The sequence below is a fragment of the Meleagris gallopavo genome, chromosome 7 (genome assembly GCF_905368555.1).
Source record: "Meleagris gallopavo chromosome 7, MGAL_WU_HG_1.1, whole genome shotgun sequence".
Lineage (NCBI taxonomy): Eukaryota > Metazoa > Chordata > Aves > Galliformes > Phasianidae > Meleagris > Meleagris gallopavo.
The window spans coordinates 27,160,230-27,172,999 of NC_139410.1; the positions used below are offsets into that span (position 1 = coordinate 27,160,230).

The 12,770-nt window shown below is 40.7% G+C and overlaps 1 protein-coding gene across 20 annotated transcripts in view; it reads left to right on the plus strand.

The window, feature by feature from the left end:
* The window catches only part of KALRN (kalirin RhoGEF kinase), a 451,786-nt gene that overhangs the window by 282,616 nt on the left and 156,400 nt on the right, over positions 1–12,770 (plus strand). For all 20 annotated transcript variants that reach the window (XR_014884476.1, XR_014884477.1, XR_014884475.1 and 17 more), the window contains exons 12-13: positions 4,226–4,395; positions 9,460–9,634. Coding sequence is in view for 17 of the 20 variants with exons in the window: in XM_085228421.1 (XP_085084547.1) it covers positions 4,226–4,395; positions 9,460–9,634 (345 nt within the window). In the remaining 3 variants the exon portion in view is untranslated. The remainder of the gene's footprint in view (positions 1–4,225; positions 4,396–9,459; positions 9,635–12,770) is intronic.

The following is a 12,770-nucleotide window of genomic DNA, read 5'->3' on the forward strand; positions in this document are numbered from 1 at the left end:
CAGATGGGGAAAGGGAGTCCAATATTTCACAGAATTCTTTCCAGTTCTGCTCTACCTGTGGTTCCCATGATGAACATTCACTTTATTGAGTTGGCTTCCTTTTGTGACATGCTCTGCAACACATGGCACTCCTCTGATGGCGTAAAAGAGTAAAACATATACTCTGCAGAGCTGCATGTTTCCATTAACACCCTTGTTTGGAAGAAGTAGCAAAAATGTTGCACACTGGTAGTTCTCATGGGTTGAATGGACCGTTTCTTTGTTTTTCTCGTTATGCAGTGTTTGTAAATTGTTTCGGGAGGGGATTAAAACTCATCAGTGGCATTTGCAAATAGCAGCATACAAACACTAGATGCTTAATAGTTATTCCAAACATGCAGGCGAGATTTTTTCAGCAATCTCTCTAGGTTTCAGATTTTTTTTACTTTAAGTGGTCCCTTGCTCTAAATCAGAAGCATTAATTTCTAGGTAGCAGGCACAGATGTCCTTCAAACCTCCAGTAAGTGGTCTCATTAAGTACTTGAGTAAAATGAAGGGTATTGCATCAGACAAAATAGCTGAGAATAAAGAGCTGTATTGTCTCTTGGGTGGAGGGAAACTGCCCATGTCTCATGCCAAGGAAGACAAAGAAGTTGCTACAGTGCATAAGAGGAGTGCCAGATGCTTCCCCAAAAGCTTCCTCGAAAGAGGGGGCATTCACTCTTCCAGAGGCCTAGTAATAAGAGAACTGTTTTTCTTGTTTAAAGCCATGGTTACCCCGGTAAATAAAGCCTCCATTCTGGAGTCCCCTCAGCATGATCATTAGATATTTACCGTAGTGTAGCTGACAAGTATAAAGTTTGTAGACTAACTTTGTATGAGTCAAATATGTGGCTGGATCTCTCTGCTGAACTTAATTCGGGGTCTACTATTAATACATTAGTATTTCTGAATCCAATTAGCCATACCAAAGCACAAATCAATTTGAAAAATATAATACATCTTTGAGTTTTTCTTCATTGTTTTGCAAGATTCTATGTCTTTGGATGTGTCAAGCAATACAATTCAGAAATGATCTGTACTGGACATGTGCATTACTGTCAAGCTTAGTAAAAGTCACTAACAGCAGAATGTGGAAATGCTGTGTTGGTATTTGAAATGTTTGCATGCACCTACACACACATCCTTTACAGAATTGAGTGAATAGGAGTAAGTTGGAACATGTATGGGAATGGGCAGGTGCTTACAAATTCTGCTCATGTAAAGAATGAAGGAGGAAAGTGGTAAAGAGGAAAAGTCAGATTTTGTGAGTATGACATAAGAGTTGTCCTGCATCATGTATCAATTTTCAACACAAATGTGAACTCCACATTCAATCTAAGCTGTTTAGGAGAGGGTGTCTGATAATTTGGGGTTTTAATGGTGAGGATTTAAAAAAATAATAGCAATAGTTGCATTGGAATTAAACACTAAGCACTAGAAGGGACTGATTTTCTGAGCTGTGACCAACAGAAACAAGCCAGGATGTGATTTCTGATTCATGATTAACAGCTCTTCTGACTTTGGTGCTGCGGTAACATGGAGTTCATCTTCTCGTTCTGTGGCATTCACAAATGGGTTTGGTGATAATTTATTTCAGGTGCTGTCAGTTACAGCATATAACATGGGAGGTTTTTGCATCAGATTCCTATTGTAAATTGTTCCTGAAAGATCTTCCTAATCTTATTAATATTGGCTGATTCTTTGTATTAGGATTTTCCAGGGATTGGTGGAGTCTAAAGGATTAAAGGCCTCTGAGTCAAGGATGACCTAGATTCTGATAGCTTTTATTATGCAAATCCTTACAATCTGAGGTCATTTATGGGAACATCTGAAATTAATATGAGTTCCTATATTCAAGCACTCTCTAACATTCATAAGTGTTTCAGTTCCAGGTGAGTACAGTGCAGTTATTAAGTGTTCCAAAACTGCTTTGAGGCAGAAGCATACTCAAAACGTGACATAGGATCTTCAAAGTCCAAATCCTTTTGGCTGGTGCTGGAGGTCCTGGAGATGCTTTCAAAAAAGGGTTTTCCTCTGAAGTCCTAGTGGGGGGCTGGGAAAGTTCTTCCCTGCTGCCTTCAGTGTGGTTGTTTCAAGAGATCTGCGCATTGCCCAGAGTGGAGCAAGTTCTTGATTTCTCTTTCAGTTGTGGAAATTCCTTGAGCTTTATTTTGTTATCTTAAGTGGGGGGAAAAAAAAAAAAAAAAAGATGAAGAGCAGCAAGAAATTAAAAAAATGAGTGGCTTTTCAAAACAGAATGATTTATACACACGGCCATTTTTCACTTCTGTATGTACAGAGTGCTCTATTACTTGAAGATCTGATAAGCAGAGAAAATTAATATTCCCCCAAACCTGCTCCTCGCCTGTTATAGTCCAGCTGTCCCTGCTGTTTGAGTGGAAGCAGGGATCAGCTCGAGGCCGGGATGATTCTGAATGTGACTCAGAGATAAAGGCTTTAATGCATTTTTTTTTCTGGTGCCTTCCCAGACCTCAGCACCTGGAACTCACAAATGGAAAAGCTCTCCTTTTGGTTCTTTCAATGTGCTTTCACTCTTTCACCTATTACACAAGCCTGACTGCCTAACTGTATTTGCTTCTTGTATTAATATTTGCCTTTTTATATCATGCCTTTCCTCTGAGAAAGTGAAAATATGTAAATAAACTGAGGAAAGACATTCCATTTTAGGCTAGCAGTAGTGTAGCAATTATGATTATACGACTATAAACAGAAGGGTTCACCCAGAATACTCAAAGCTGATAAGGTAACTGAAAAGCTTTCAAATTAATTAAGTGAGTGTTTTGAAACATGTTTTTGGAAGTGGTGTGAGGCTGTCCAGCATGGATTTGTGAGCAGAGATGGGACAGAGCATGGGGAACCAGACTCACTATTTTCTGATACCACCAGCAGTGCTGGAACAGGTTCTGATGTTGATTATTTTGCTTTAGACTGTGGTGATAGCCTTAGGTTTGGCCCTTGTTGGGAGAAGCCTGGCCAGCTGGGCTCAGAGCATCTCACTCCTCCTCCCATTTTATGTGGACACGCAGAATTCGCTGTCTCAGAAGAAATCCCGTAGGATGGGGATCCAGTGCATCTCGTTCTGAACAGAGACATTTTTACCAGCTCCTTTGCCACCCCCACACAACGTCTGTCGTCTGTTCCATGTGTACCTCTCACTCCCTTGGAGGCAAATTGCTTTGCTGCTCCTCGGATTGGCAGCACCACGTCCCTTGACATTTCCCAGGGCAGCGATGCTGGGTCCTGCTCCCGTGCTTCCCAGCTACCGTGCAGAATGTACCAGCAGAATGTGGGTTAATGGGGCAGGCATGGCACAGAAAATAGTCACTCTGGTGGAGTCATTAGGATTTGCTGGCAGATTGCCTGCTCAGTTGGTGCAATTTTACACTCATTTTCAGAGCAAGCTTAAAGGGGAAACCTCCGCTCACTTTGAGGCTTCACAGCCAACAGGAGGCTGGGGCTTGCCTGCCGCTGCCCCCATCTCTGATGAACAGCTGGCTGGAAATTCTCAGCTAAGCACTTACTCAAATGATTTTTTGTTGTTGTTTTGAAATTGGTAGTCAAGGCTATTTAGAATGAACGGATCTGCGTGGGTGAAATTGCTGTCTTCTATGCCTTGGCTTTCCAAAACTCAAAGAGCAGAGTCGGAGCTACATTTGGAGGGGAAGGGAAGAGAAAACAAAATAAAACAGAATACATATCCTTGTGCCTGGGAAGGCACTGCTGAGCAAGTACAGCTATACTTTAGTCAGTACCGTGCAGACATAACAAATATTTTAGGTCTTAGTCCTGCAACAGGCTTCTGTTCAGGCAATTGAATGTGAAATTAACAGGAGCTGATGGCACACAGCTCCTGAAAGGGTTAGGCTATTACAGCTGTAGGATGCTGTAATTTATTACTTGTGTAAAGAGTTAATAAGAAGAATAGCATTAGTTTGTCACACACAGGACTGAGTCACGTATTCATTTTTGGGGGAAAAAAACCACACCCTGATATTATATTTAATTTACTTCATTGCTTAAAATGGGTTTGCACCAAATAGAATCTATTAATCTTTTTATCTTAGAAAACTTCTGATCGGTTTCCTTGTGAAATATGCAGCCCTAGTTAATGCTTTCTGATCTGGAATTAGAGGGTTAAATCTCAATCCCTCTCTGATTTATATTTCCCTCCCCTCCTTCCCAGCTGTGGACATGGATGGAAGATCTGCAGAAGGAGCTCTTAGAGGATGTCTGTGCTGACTCTGTGGATGCGGTTCAGGAGCTTATCAAGCAGTTTCAGCAGCAGCAAACAGCCACCTTGGATGCTACCCTCAATGTTATTAAGGAAGGGGAAGATCTAATCCAACAGCTCAGGTAAGCACCCACCTGGAGGACAGGTGGTGAGAAATCTGCCATATGCTATGGTTTAGATGTGCATAAATGGGGAAATGTAGGTTTAGGATTAATAGGAGAGTTTATTCATTCCTTGCTTATTTATTATTCTTAATTTCTTTAAGTAATGTATTGAAATTGCACTGAGTGATTTGTGTGGACTGATTAGAGTAGTCTGTGCATCAGCGTGGGCTGCTGCTTGACAGGGAGATTATTTATAGGCACAGCAAAGTGAATTGAAACAAATGCGTTTCAGGTGAATGTTTTTAGTGGATATTTATGGAAGATTGTTAAATGGCTGTGAGCCGGGGCCTTGTGATTTATATGGTTAGTCCTGGTTTAAGAGAAGTGTATTCCTCTAAATAAAACACGTGCATGTCTAACAGTATTCTCTCTCTCATTTTGCATGCAGCACCCTTCTGTTTATCTTTGTCCATGTGGGGTTTGTTCATACTGTCAGGGAGGGTCCTTTCTGGCAGTTCTGCTTGCATTATGAATTAAAGCAGCTTGTTTTACCTGATTTGAAATACACGAAGTGACTGGTTTAGGACAGTTGGAGCTTTTTGCTTTCTCAGTCTGAATATGTAGTAGAACTCATGTTTGCAGGGAGCATAGGAAGCCTACCCCAACTTGTATTTCTGAGGGCTTGCTCGCTTGTTCTCATTTATAGTGATTTTTTATGGCTCTAAGTTCATTAGCAGCAGTGGAGTTTTCCTGCCTCTAATGACATTTCAGAGCCCCAAGCCATGAAATCTTTTGTTCTTAAGATCTTTATATTGTCATAGATTGCCCTCGTCTACCTCTACATGATGTCTATACTCTGTGTACGTACAGAACAAATGTCCTGCACCAAATGCAATGAGTCTTATGCATTTGACCCATGGCTGTCAATCTCACATCTTGGCTTCCCCAGACTGATGCCTTTAGATTTAACACAAGAAGTGCAGAGCCGTGACAGGAAAAGCCAGAGTTGCCTATATTACCTGGGTAATGAAATGAGCTGGTGGAGCTCCACCCTTAAGAGCCCTGCAGGAGCTGTTGGGTCTTCTACTACAACCATGGTCTGAGCTTTCCCCCATAGTCTCCACAAGGAGAAACAGACTGTGTAAATGCTTCATCTTGCTGAATGTCATGGAGCAGAATAGGAAAAAAAAAGAGTTGTTTTGTTTCCTGAGACCAGGGTTGGAAAGAAAGGATCAGGGGAAGAACGAGATGCAAAGATCCATGCATCTTTGCTGATGAAATAGTAGGAAGGAAATATGCTTACTTAATATGCTGCCAGATGGAGGGGGCTAAAGAGAACATACATATGGCTGCCCGTACCAGGTTAACCAAAGATATGCATGGCTTTCTTGCAAAGTTTAAGGCACCTCTAAGAGATCATAGCAATGGTGGTGAAATATTGAACGAAAATATTCTCTTGTTGCTTCTCCCACCTATTGGTATAACATTCCAGCATGAACACATGTGGAGAAGACCATGAAAAGGACCCTGTATAAAGACCATCAGGTGGAGTTTTGGGATTGCAGAAAGTGCCTGTATTGAAGGAGTCCTGGTCTTGCCTGTCAGATTGGCCTAAAGGTTTTTGCCAGCACCTGAGTCAAAGGGAAAGCAGAATGTGGAGTTCTGCAATGATCAGGGTAATGTCTGGGGCTGGGAAGTCAGCAGAGCATCAGTATGAACAGCATTTGTTGGAGAAAGGCTACTGTAGTGGCTGCAAGATCATGCAAGTGAAGAGGTGAATAGGGTATGTCTGAGATCACCTATTTCAGTGTTAAAGTTTTTAGCTTCAGTCATTGAAAAGCAAGAATGGTCTCAGTTTTGAGACTTTTTTGGAACTGGTATCATGCTTAAACATTGTGGAATGTCAACACAGGTTTTGAGACTTAAGTATTTAGCCAGGAAATGATGTTGTTGGGATCTGGCTTGTACTCTGAGCAGTGAGCAAGGTGAAGCAGGAAAAACATCTTTGTGCAGAATGCTTCTCTACTTCTGATCGAGTTAAGGCCAAAGACAGAGGGAAACATACAACTGCTGTCAGAAATCAGGAAGTCCTGCATGCATACAGCAATCTGCAGAGCTGACCAGTCAAGATGGTCTCTGATCCAAGCATTTAACAGCACAGCCTCCAATGTGTTTCTGGGTTCATTCAAGGAGTGAAACAGAACGACATGAGAAAAGATGAAACCACCTATGCACGTTCCCTCTCAGTTTTTATGGCTGTTGGCAAAAGTAAAGAATGCACAGATAAGACAAAGGAGAAAAAATTGGAATTGCTGCAGTCTTCCCTTAACACAGCATTGCATTTCAGTGTGTGGGTCATGCAGTATCTGCTGTGAAGAAGAGCTGTTGGAGATTGCAAACACTACAACAATGAAGAAAATGAAATGCAGCACTCGTATCACTGTAGATAATGTGAAACCACTTTTCTCACTCTTTATTATTGTTCTGAGATGAGCACCATTCTCAGAAGTCAACACAAAGATCTTCTGAACTGCATTTCCAGAAGTGCTGCTGAGGGCAATAGTTCTGCACATCTGCAAAAGACAGTGACTTGCCCTAGTGAAATGTGAATGAACAGGAACCTTCAGTAGCCCAGCATATGGGATTTTGATAATGGCTACATTTCACTGAGCTTTCTCCCAGTTAAAGTGCTCAAAGTGATTTCAGGAGCACAGTGTTCCTTCTGAACAAACTCAACAGCAATTAACAAACCCTGATTGTATGTTACCCAAAGTTTATTTTGTATTTTTTTTTCCAATAATTTCCCTGCATTTTGAACCCTAATTTATATCCTTTCAAAGAATACTGAATATCTTTCATAAATTTTTTCCAAGGATTTCTTATTACCAGTCAGAACAACAAATCTTGTGATGGAAGCATCCGATCTCAGAAATTTCTTTTTCCAGAAGGAAGTCTTTCTCAAACAGGACTATATAGGGATCTCAAGACCTTATCTGAGGAGATTATGGAAAAATACCAGATTATTACATCTCATTTTTTTGTATTGCATCAGCCACTGAAATGCAAGTGTGGTTTGGTTTGAAGAGTAAAATACTTGAGGAAAAAGAATTTATAAAACCAAGTGTGTGTTTAGATCCCATATGAGATCTAATATCTGCCATCCTTGAATAATTCATTGAGTCATTTAGATATTATATGAATAGTAATAATTCTGCATTTGAATGAAAGCTTACTTCTTGTCCTTTTATAGAAGACAGGTGCTGACTGGAGTAAGCAAAACATGATTGAATGTGGCCTCGCATGAAGCTGCAGTTTTAAAATCTCTTCTTGTTATCTTCATCCATCCCTTCTATGTACAGCTCAAAGGTGGAGGCAGAAAGAGACTCTGTGGTCACCAAGGATGTGAAAACACAAGACTGACAGAGTGGGGCAGAGACTGCAAGATCTAAGGACAGTAACACTGGTGTAATATTCCCTTATAGGCAAGAGGAGTTGCAAGTTCATGCTTCAGAATAATATTGGAACATCTGATCTTCATTGTATCAAGTAGAAAGCATTTGAGAAAGAGGAGCAGAAGCAAGTAGAGCAAATAACTAGGAAGTTATTAGCATTCTGCATTTTTAATTATATTCTTAGGCTTCAGATGTTCAGGCAAATGCTTGTTCTTTTTCTCAATTACTCTTGCTGACAATGTTCAATTAAGTTTAAGTTGATTGCGTGTTGTTTTGATCTGACACTACAAGATAGTAATGTGCAAAGAGAAAAGAGCAAAGCGCAATCATTTTGTGCAATTTCTGGAGACAATTATTCATTTTGCTAGGTGTTTATAGAAGGAAAATCTAACCCAGAAAGGGGAAATAGAAACTTAAAAAATTATGAACACTAACACTGTTTGACAATGGGCAGACTTCATGGGTACTTTCAGTTTGCAACGCCAGCTGCATTTGGGCTCCATTGGACAACATAGTGACCTGGAAGCATCACCTGATCATTGGCTTGGCCTCCAATATTGTTCCCTGTACAGTTTAAACACAGCATGTGCTGGTGGATTTGTCCCAAGTTCACCACTATGGCAGAAATTTAGACTGATGATAAGTGGTGATGATAAGGTCTGCTGCCATATCCACTCCATCCTATTACACTGTTGGAAAGACCTGTGCACTGGTAGGGTATCTCATGGGGCTTTTAGGTGGTTTGGTTTAAATATGCAGGTGCCATCACATGATTTTGAGCAGGTTGAACGGAGAAATTTATTGCATCTCAATCTTGGTTTTGATGAACTTTTGCTGGCTTCAGACTTCACTTTCTGGTACTTGTTAATGTTGGGGGACCTTCAGTGGTACATTCAAGGATGCATATCAGGTACAGCGAACTGTCCCTTGATACTCAACCCACCAGTTAAAGGGCTTGCTCCCTTCTCTTCCCTATTTATGGGGGGTACTTGGAGCACTGTCTGACCTCTCATAGGCACGCTCGTTTTCCTTACCTAAGTGGAAATACAAATGAAGGACACCATTGTACCATGGAGTTTTTGCTCTGTATTCTAAGTCTATTGCAACGCAAAGTAACCCAGAGGAAATCAAGGCAGCCCTATCTCCTTAGTCTAAGATGCTGGTAATTCTGATTCTATTAAGCTAACTGAAGCAAATGCACAAAATTAACACTTAAGGGTCCAGGGGGCTCGATACAGCTCAGCTTGGTGCCTCTGGGCAGAGTGAGTGTAGGCTGGAGTAGGTCACTCTCTCTGGGACTGAATGGGATTGCCAGCCAGGCTCCTTAAGCGAGCTGTTGAGGTGGATGTGCCATTCTCCCCCCTCTCTGCCCCTCCAACTCCTCACAAGTATGTGAGGTCACAGTGTCCCAACACAAGAAAGGACAATCCCCTTGTTCAAGCTATTTGCAGAGCTCAGGAGCCACACAATTCAAGAGTAGAAGAGAGGAATGTTGCATACACCTTCTCTTGCCTCAGCCCTTTGTGCTTGGGCTCACTTCTCAGTGGCATGCAGGATCACAAGTATGTACTTCTTGCTCTTTTGCCTGCCTTGAAGCTCAGCTTTAACCATGCTCTCTGCCTTGTCACAGGGACTCCGCCGTTTCCAACAATAAGACCCCACACAACAGCTCCATCAGCCACATTGAATCTGTACTTCAGCAGCTAGACGAGGCCCAGGTACAGATGGAAGAGCTCTTCCATGAGAGGAAGATTAAGCTAGATATCTTTCTTCAGCTTCGGATTTTTGAGCAGTACACCATTGAGGTAAGAGCTGGCTGCGAGAGCAAGGAGAGCAAGGGAAAGGGAGTCTGTGTAAACTTCTGCTGGTAGGATACCAGTAGAAGTGCTCAGCATTTATGGGGTGCGTTCCTCCTACCTACACCACTGGTCTCTTTTTAGCTCTTGGGGCACTTTAAATGCTTTATGATGAGATATTCCTGAAGGAAATCTTGCAGATCTGTAGGCAGTCTCATGGTGGATACTGATAATTAATGGGAGCCTTCATACGCTGTGTTACACTTTCTAAGTGTTTATTTTAAGATATGGCATGATGAATTACAGTGGAATAAAGGGCTGGGAAGAGGGAATTTTAGGTGTTTTGATCTATAATTGAATGTGAGAGATATAAATCAGGGAGTAGCTGAGCTTTCCTCTTGTGAGTGCTAAGTTAGGTGAAAGCTGTTGTACAGTGCTTGTTATTAATGTAAATTAGAATAGTTTAATCAATCAACACTGTTTTACTCAATAGTTGTATACAGACTTCCTGATAGCGGGAGACTGCATCCCTTGTGAGTACGTGTGTATATCTATAAATGTGTTCACTTCAGATCAGCTTATATTACTGTGTGTGCATTTGTTGCCCTAAGACTGCTACACTGACAGCTCAACAGCTGCAATATCTAGTATCACCTGTATTTAAATGGTAATATGTTGATACAATAGAGTGGCAAATGGTGAATGATTAAGATTTTGATTCTAAAGATATGAATTATATGTGAATGTATATGTGTACAAAGCTATAAACAGCACCTATGTTTTCAAAAATAAAGCAAAACATGAAAAACAGTGCTTCTGGACACCCAGAAATATATAGGTGTGTATGGAGAACCTGTGTGAATTATGAGTCATTCATAAGATACCAGTCTGTCTGTGTTTCACTGCAAATTCCAGGTGTGCAACAAGAATTATGCTGACTTTATGTAAAGATTTTTTAAAAAGACAGAATCTCTGTTTTCAATTCCTTTTCCTTTGTACATTGGTCTTTCAACCAACGATTGCTAAGACCTATGCCATCATGGATTCCTTTACTGATGGGGCAGCTGAAGATAAGGGACATGGGTAGCAGAATTACTTCGGAGTGTCAGTGGTATGTAGTGGTATATAATGGCATACAAATGGTATATAAAGATGTTTAAAACTGGAAATGCACTTCGGAATCTTCTCAAATCAGGTTGGTTAGAAAGGACTTGAAAAAAATCATCACTTAGTTGTCATTGTCTGCTATTTTTTATCAACAGGACATCTGAATTCCCTCTGCAGGATTAATGTTACAAGGAAATCTGAGAACATGTTTCATAGGGAGTTTACAGGCAGATGATTTTTGTTAGAAAACTCTCTCTTCTGAGTGGAGAAATATTTTTATTTTAAAGTAATTTTTAAACTTGTAACTGAACATGGAGAGAAAAATATCATGTCAGTATCTTAAATTTTATGAATACATTTATTGCTGAAACAACAAAAGCAGTTTAGTAGATAATAAAAAACATAATTTGAAATAATATATTAAATGATACATTTATGCTGTGCATTTCAAATAGCTGAATTGTCTCAAATTGACTCAGTACCAATCCAAAGAAAGTGGATTGCTGTCAGTTACCTCAGCCATATAATAAAGATTCCAAGTCAATGAGAAACTTATCAACATTAAGAAAATTACCTCATGCTTTGCTAAGAAGCAAAAAGATGTTTTCATCCCCATAATTAAAAAGCAGATAGTGTTTCTGGTGGTTGAGTATTCTAAGCTTGTAAGAGAAAAAGATGATGAAATTTAAATCAGGAAGTTAAATACCTTTTCTACTAAAGGCAAGTAGCTTGAGCTGTGACTGGAAATGTATTTAGGTTTTAATTTTCTATAATAGCCTAGATCCAGCATAGATTAAGAACAGTGAAATAGTGTGTAGCAGTATGATTCTCAAATGAGTTTCTCCTTTTCTAGTCTAGCTAAGCCCCCTTCCATCTGTCCAGAGTGCGGTGGGTGCCATATTGAACATATCCCTAACAAAGTCTCTCTTACCTGCTGCAAGCGTGCTAATCTCTCTCCTTCCTGCGCTCACACAAGCCATCTGCAAAAAGTGGGCCCAAAGCACAGTGCTGTTGTAGTGGAGGTTCTTCTCAGCATGCTTAGCTATCAGAGGGTCTTAGTTATCAGCATCCTTTTTTAAGAAGAGTTCAATTAAGGAGGTTCAATTTTTGATCCAGGATCTTCCAGCCTGGCTGTCTGTGTTGCACACAGTGTTTTGCTTACGTGGGTTGTGCTTTCAAAACAAAGTTCTTGTTTGACTTGGGTTTTGAAATGGAAACTTCACTGGGTTTCTGAAAATTAGCCAGCAGATCTTGGTCTGATAGCAAACCAGAAGCAGGTGATTTTGGAACAGCTGCTTCACTTTCTTCTCTCCTTCTCCCAAATCTGAATGCTTTTGTTCTCTGTGCTGCTTCTGTCTATTAATCAAAGTGTTTCCTATTTCTCCTCTTCTCGTGTATTCTCACCCTTAGTTCTCAGTTTCTTGAGCTCTTGGGAAGTCCTCCTGATGAGAACCCCTCCCTGGGAACCCTGGTGAGAGCAAAATCTTGCTTCTCTCTGATGGAAGCCAGAGGGGTGCAACTGGGAGTCCATCTCCTTCTAGCAGGCTAAGGGATGGCTACAAGTTAAAATTCAGTCTCAGAATATTTGCATCCAATATTGTCTCTTTCCATCCAGTTTTTGTACCAAATGTTTTCTTGCATTCATTTGCCCTACTAACCTCTCTCTTTAATTGATAATACAAACTTAGGGAAACTTTCAAAGTCACAAATGGCAACAGAGTGCTTGGCCTTTATATTTTTTTATTTAAACTGTGTCTGAATACCATTTGTTCTTTGGAGACTTTCCTGCTCATAATGATCTCCCCAGATATTGAAGTCCATGCCATGGACCACATAACCCTTTCCTTTGGCACCCCTTCCTAGACTTGCACCGTACCAATCTGCTTTGTAGCTGCCCTGGGTTATGAGCCTTTCTGTAATCTTTTCTTCCTGACAGAGGTTTGGATTCCAGACAAACTGCAGGATTAAAGGTACTTCATCAGCAACACGCACTTCCATCTACTTAAGCATCATCGACTTTCTCTGTACTTCAGTGAAA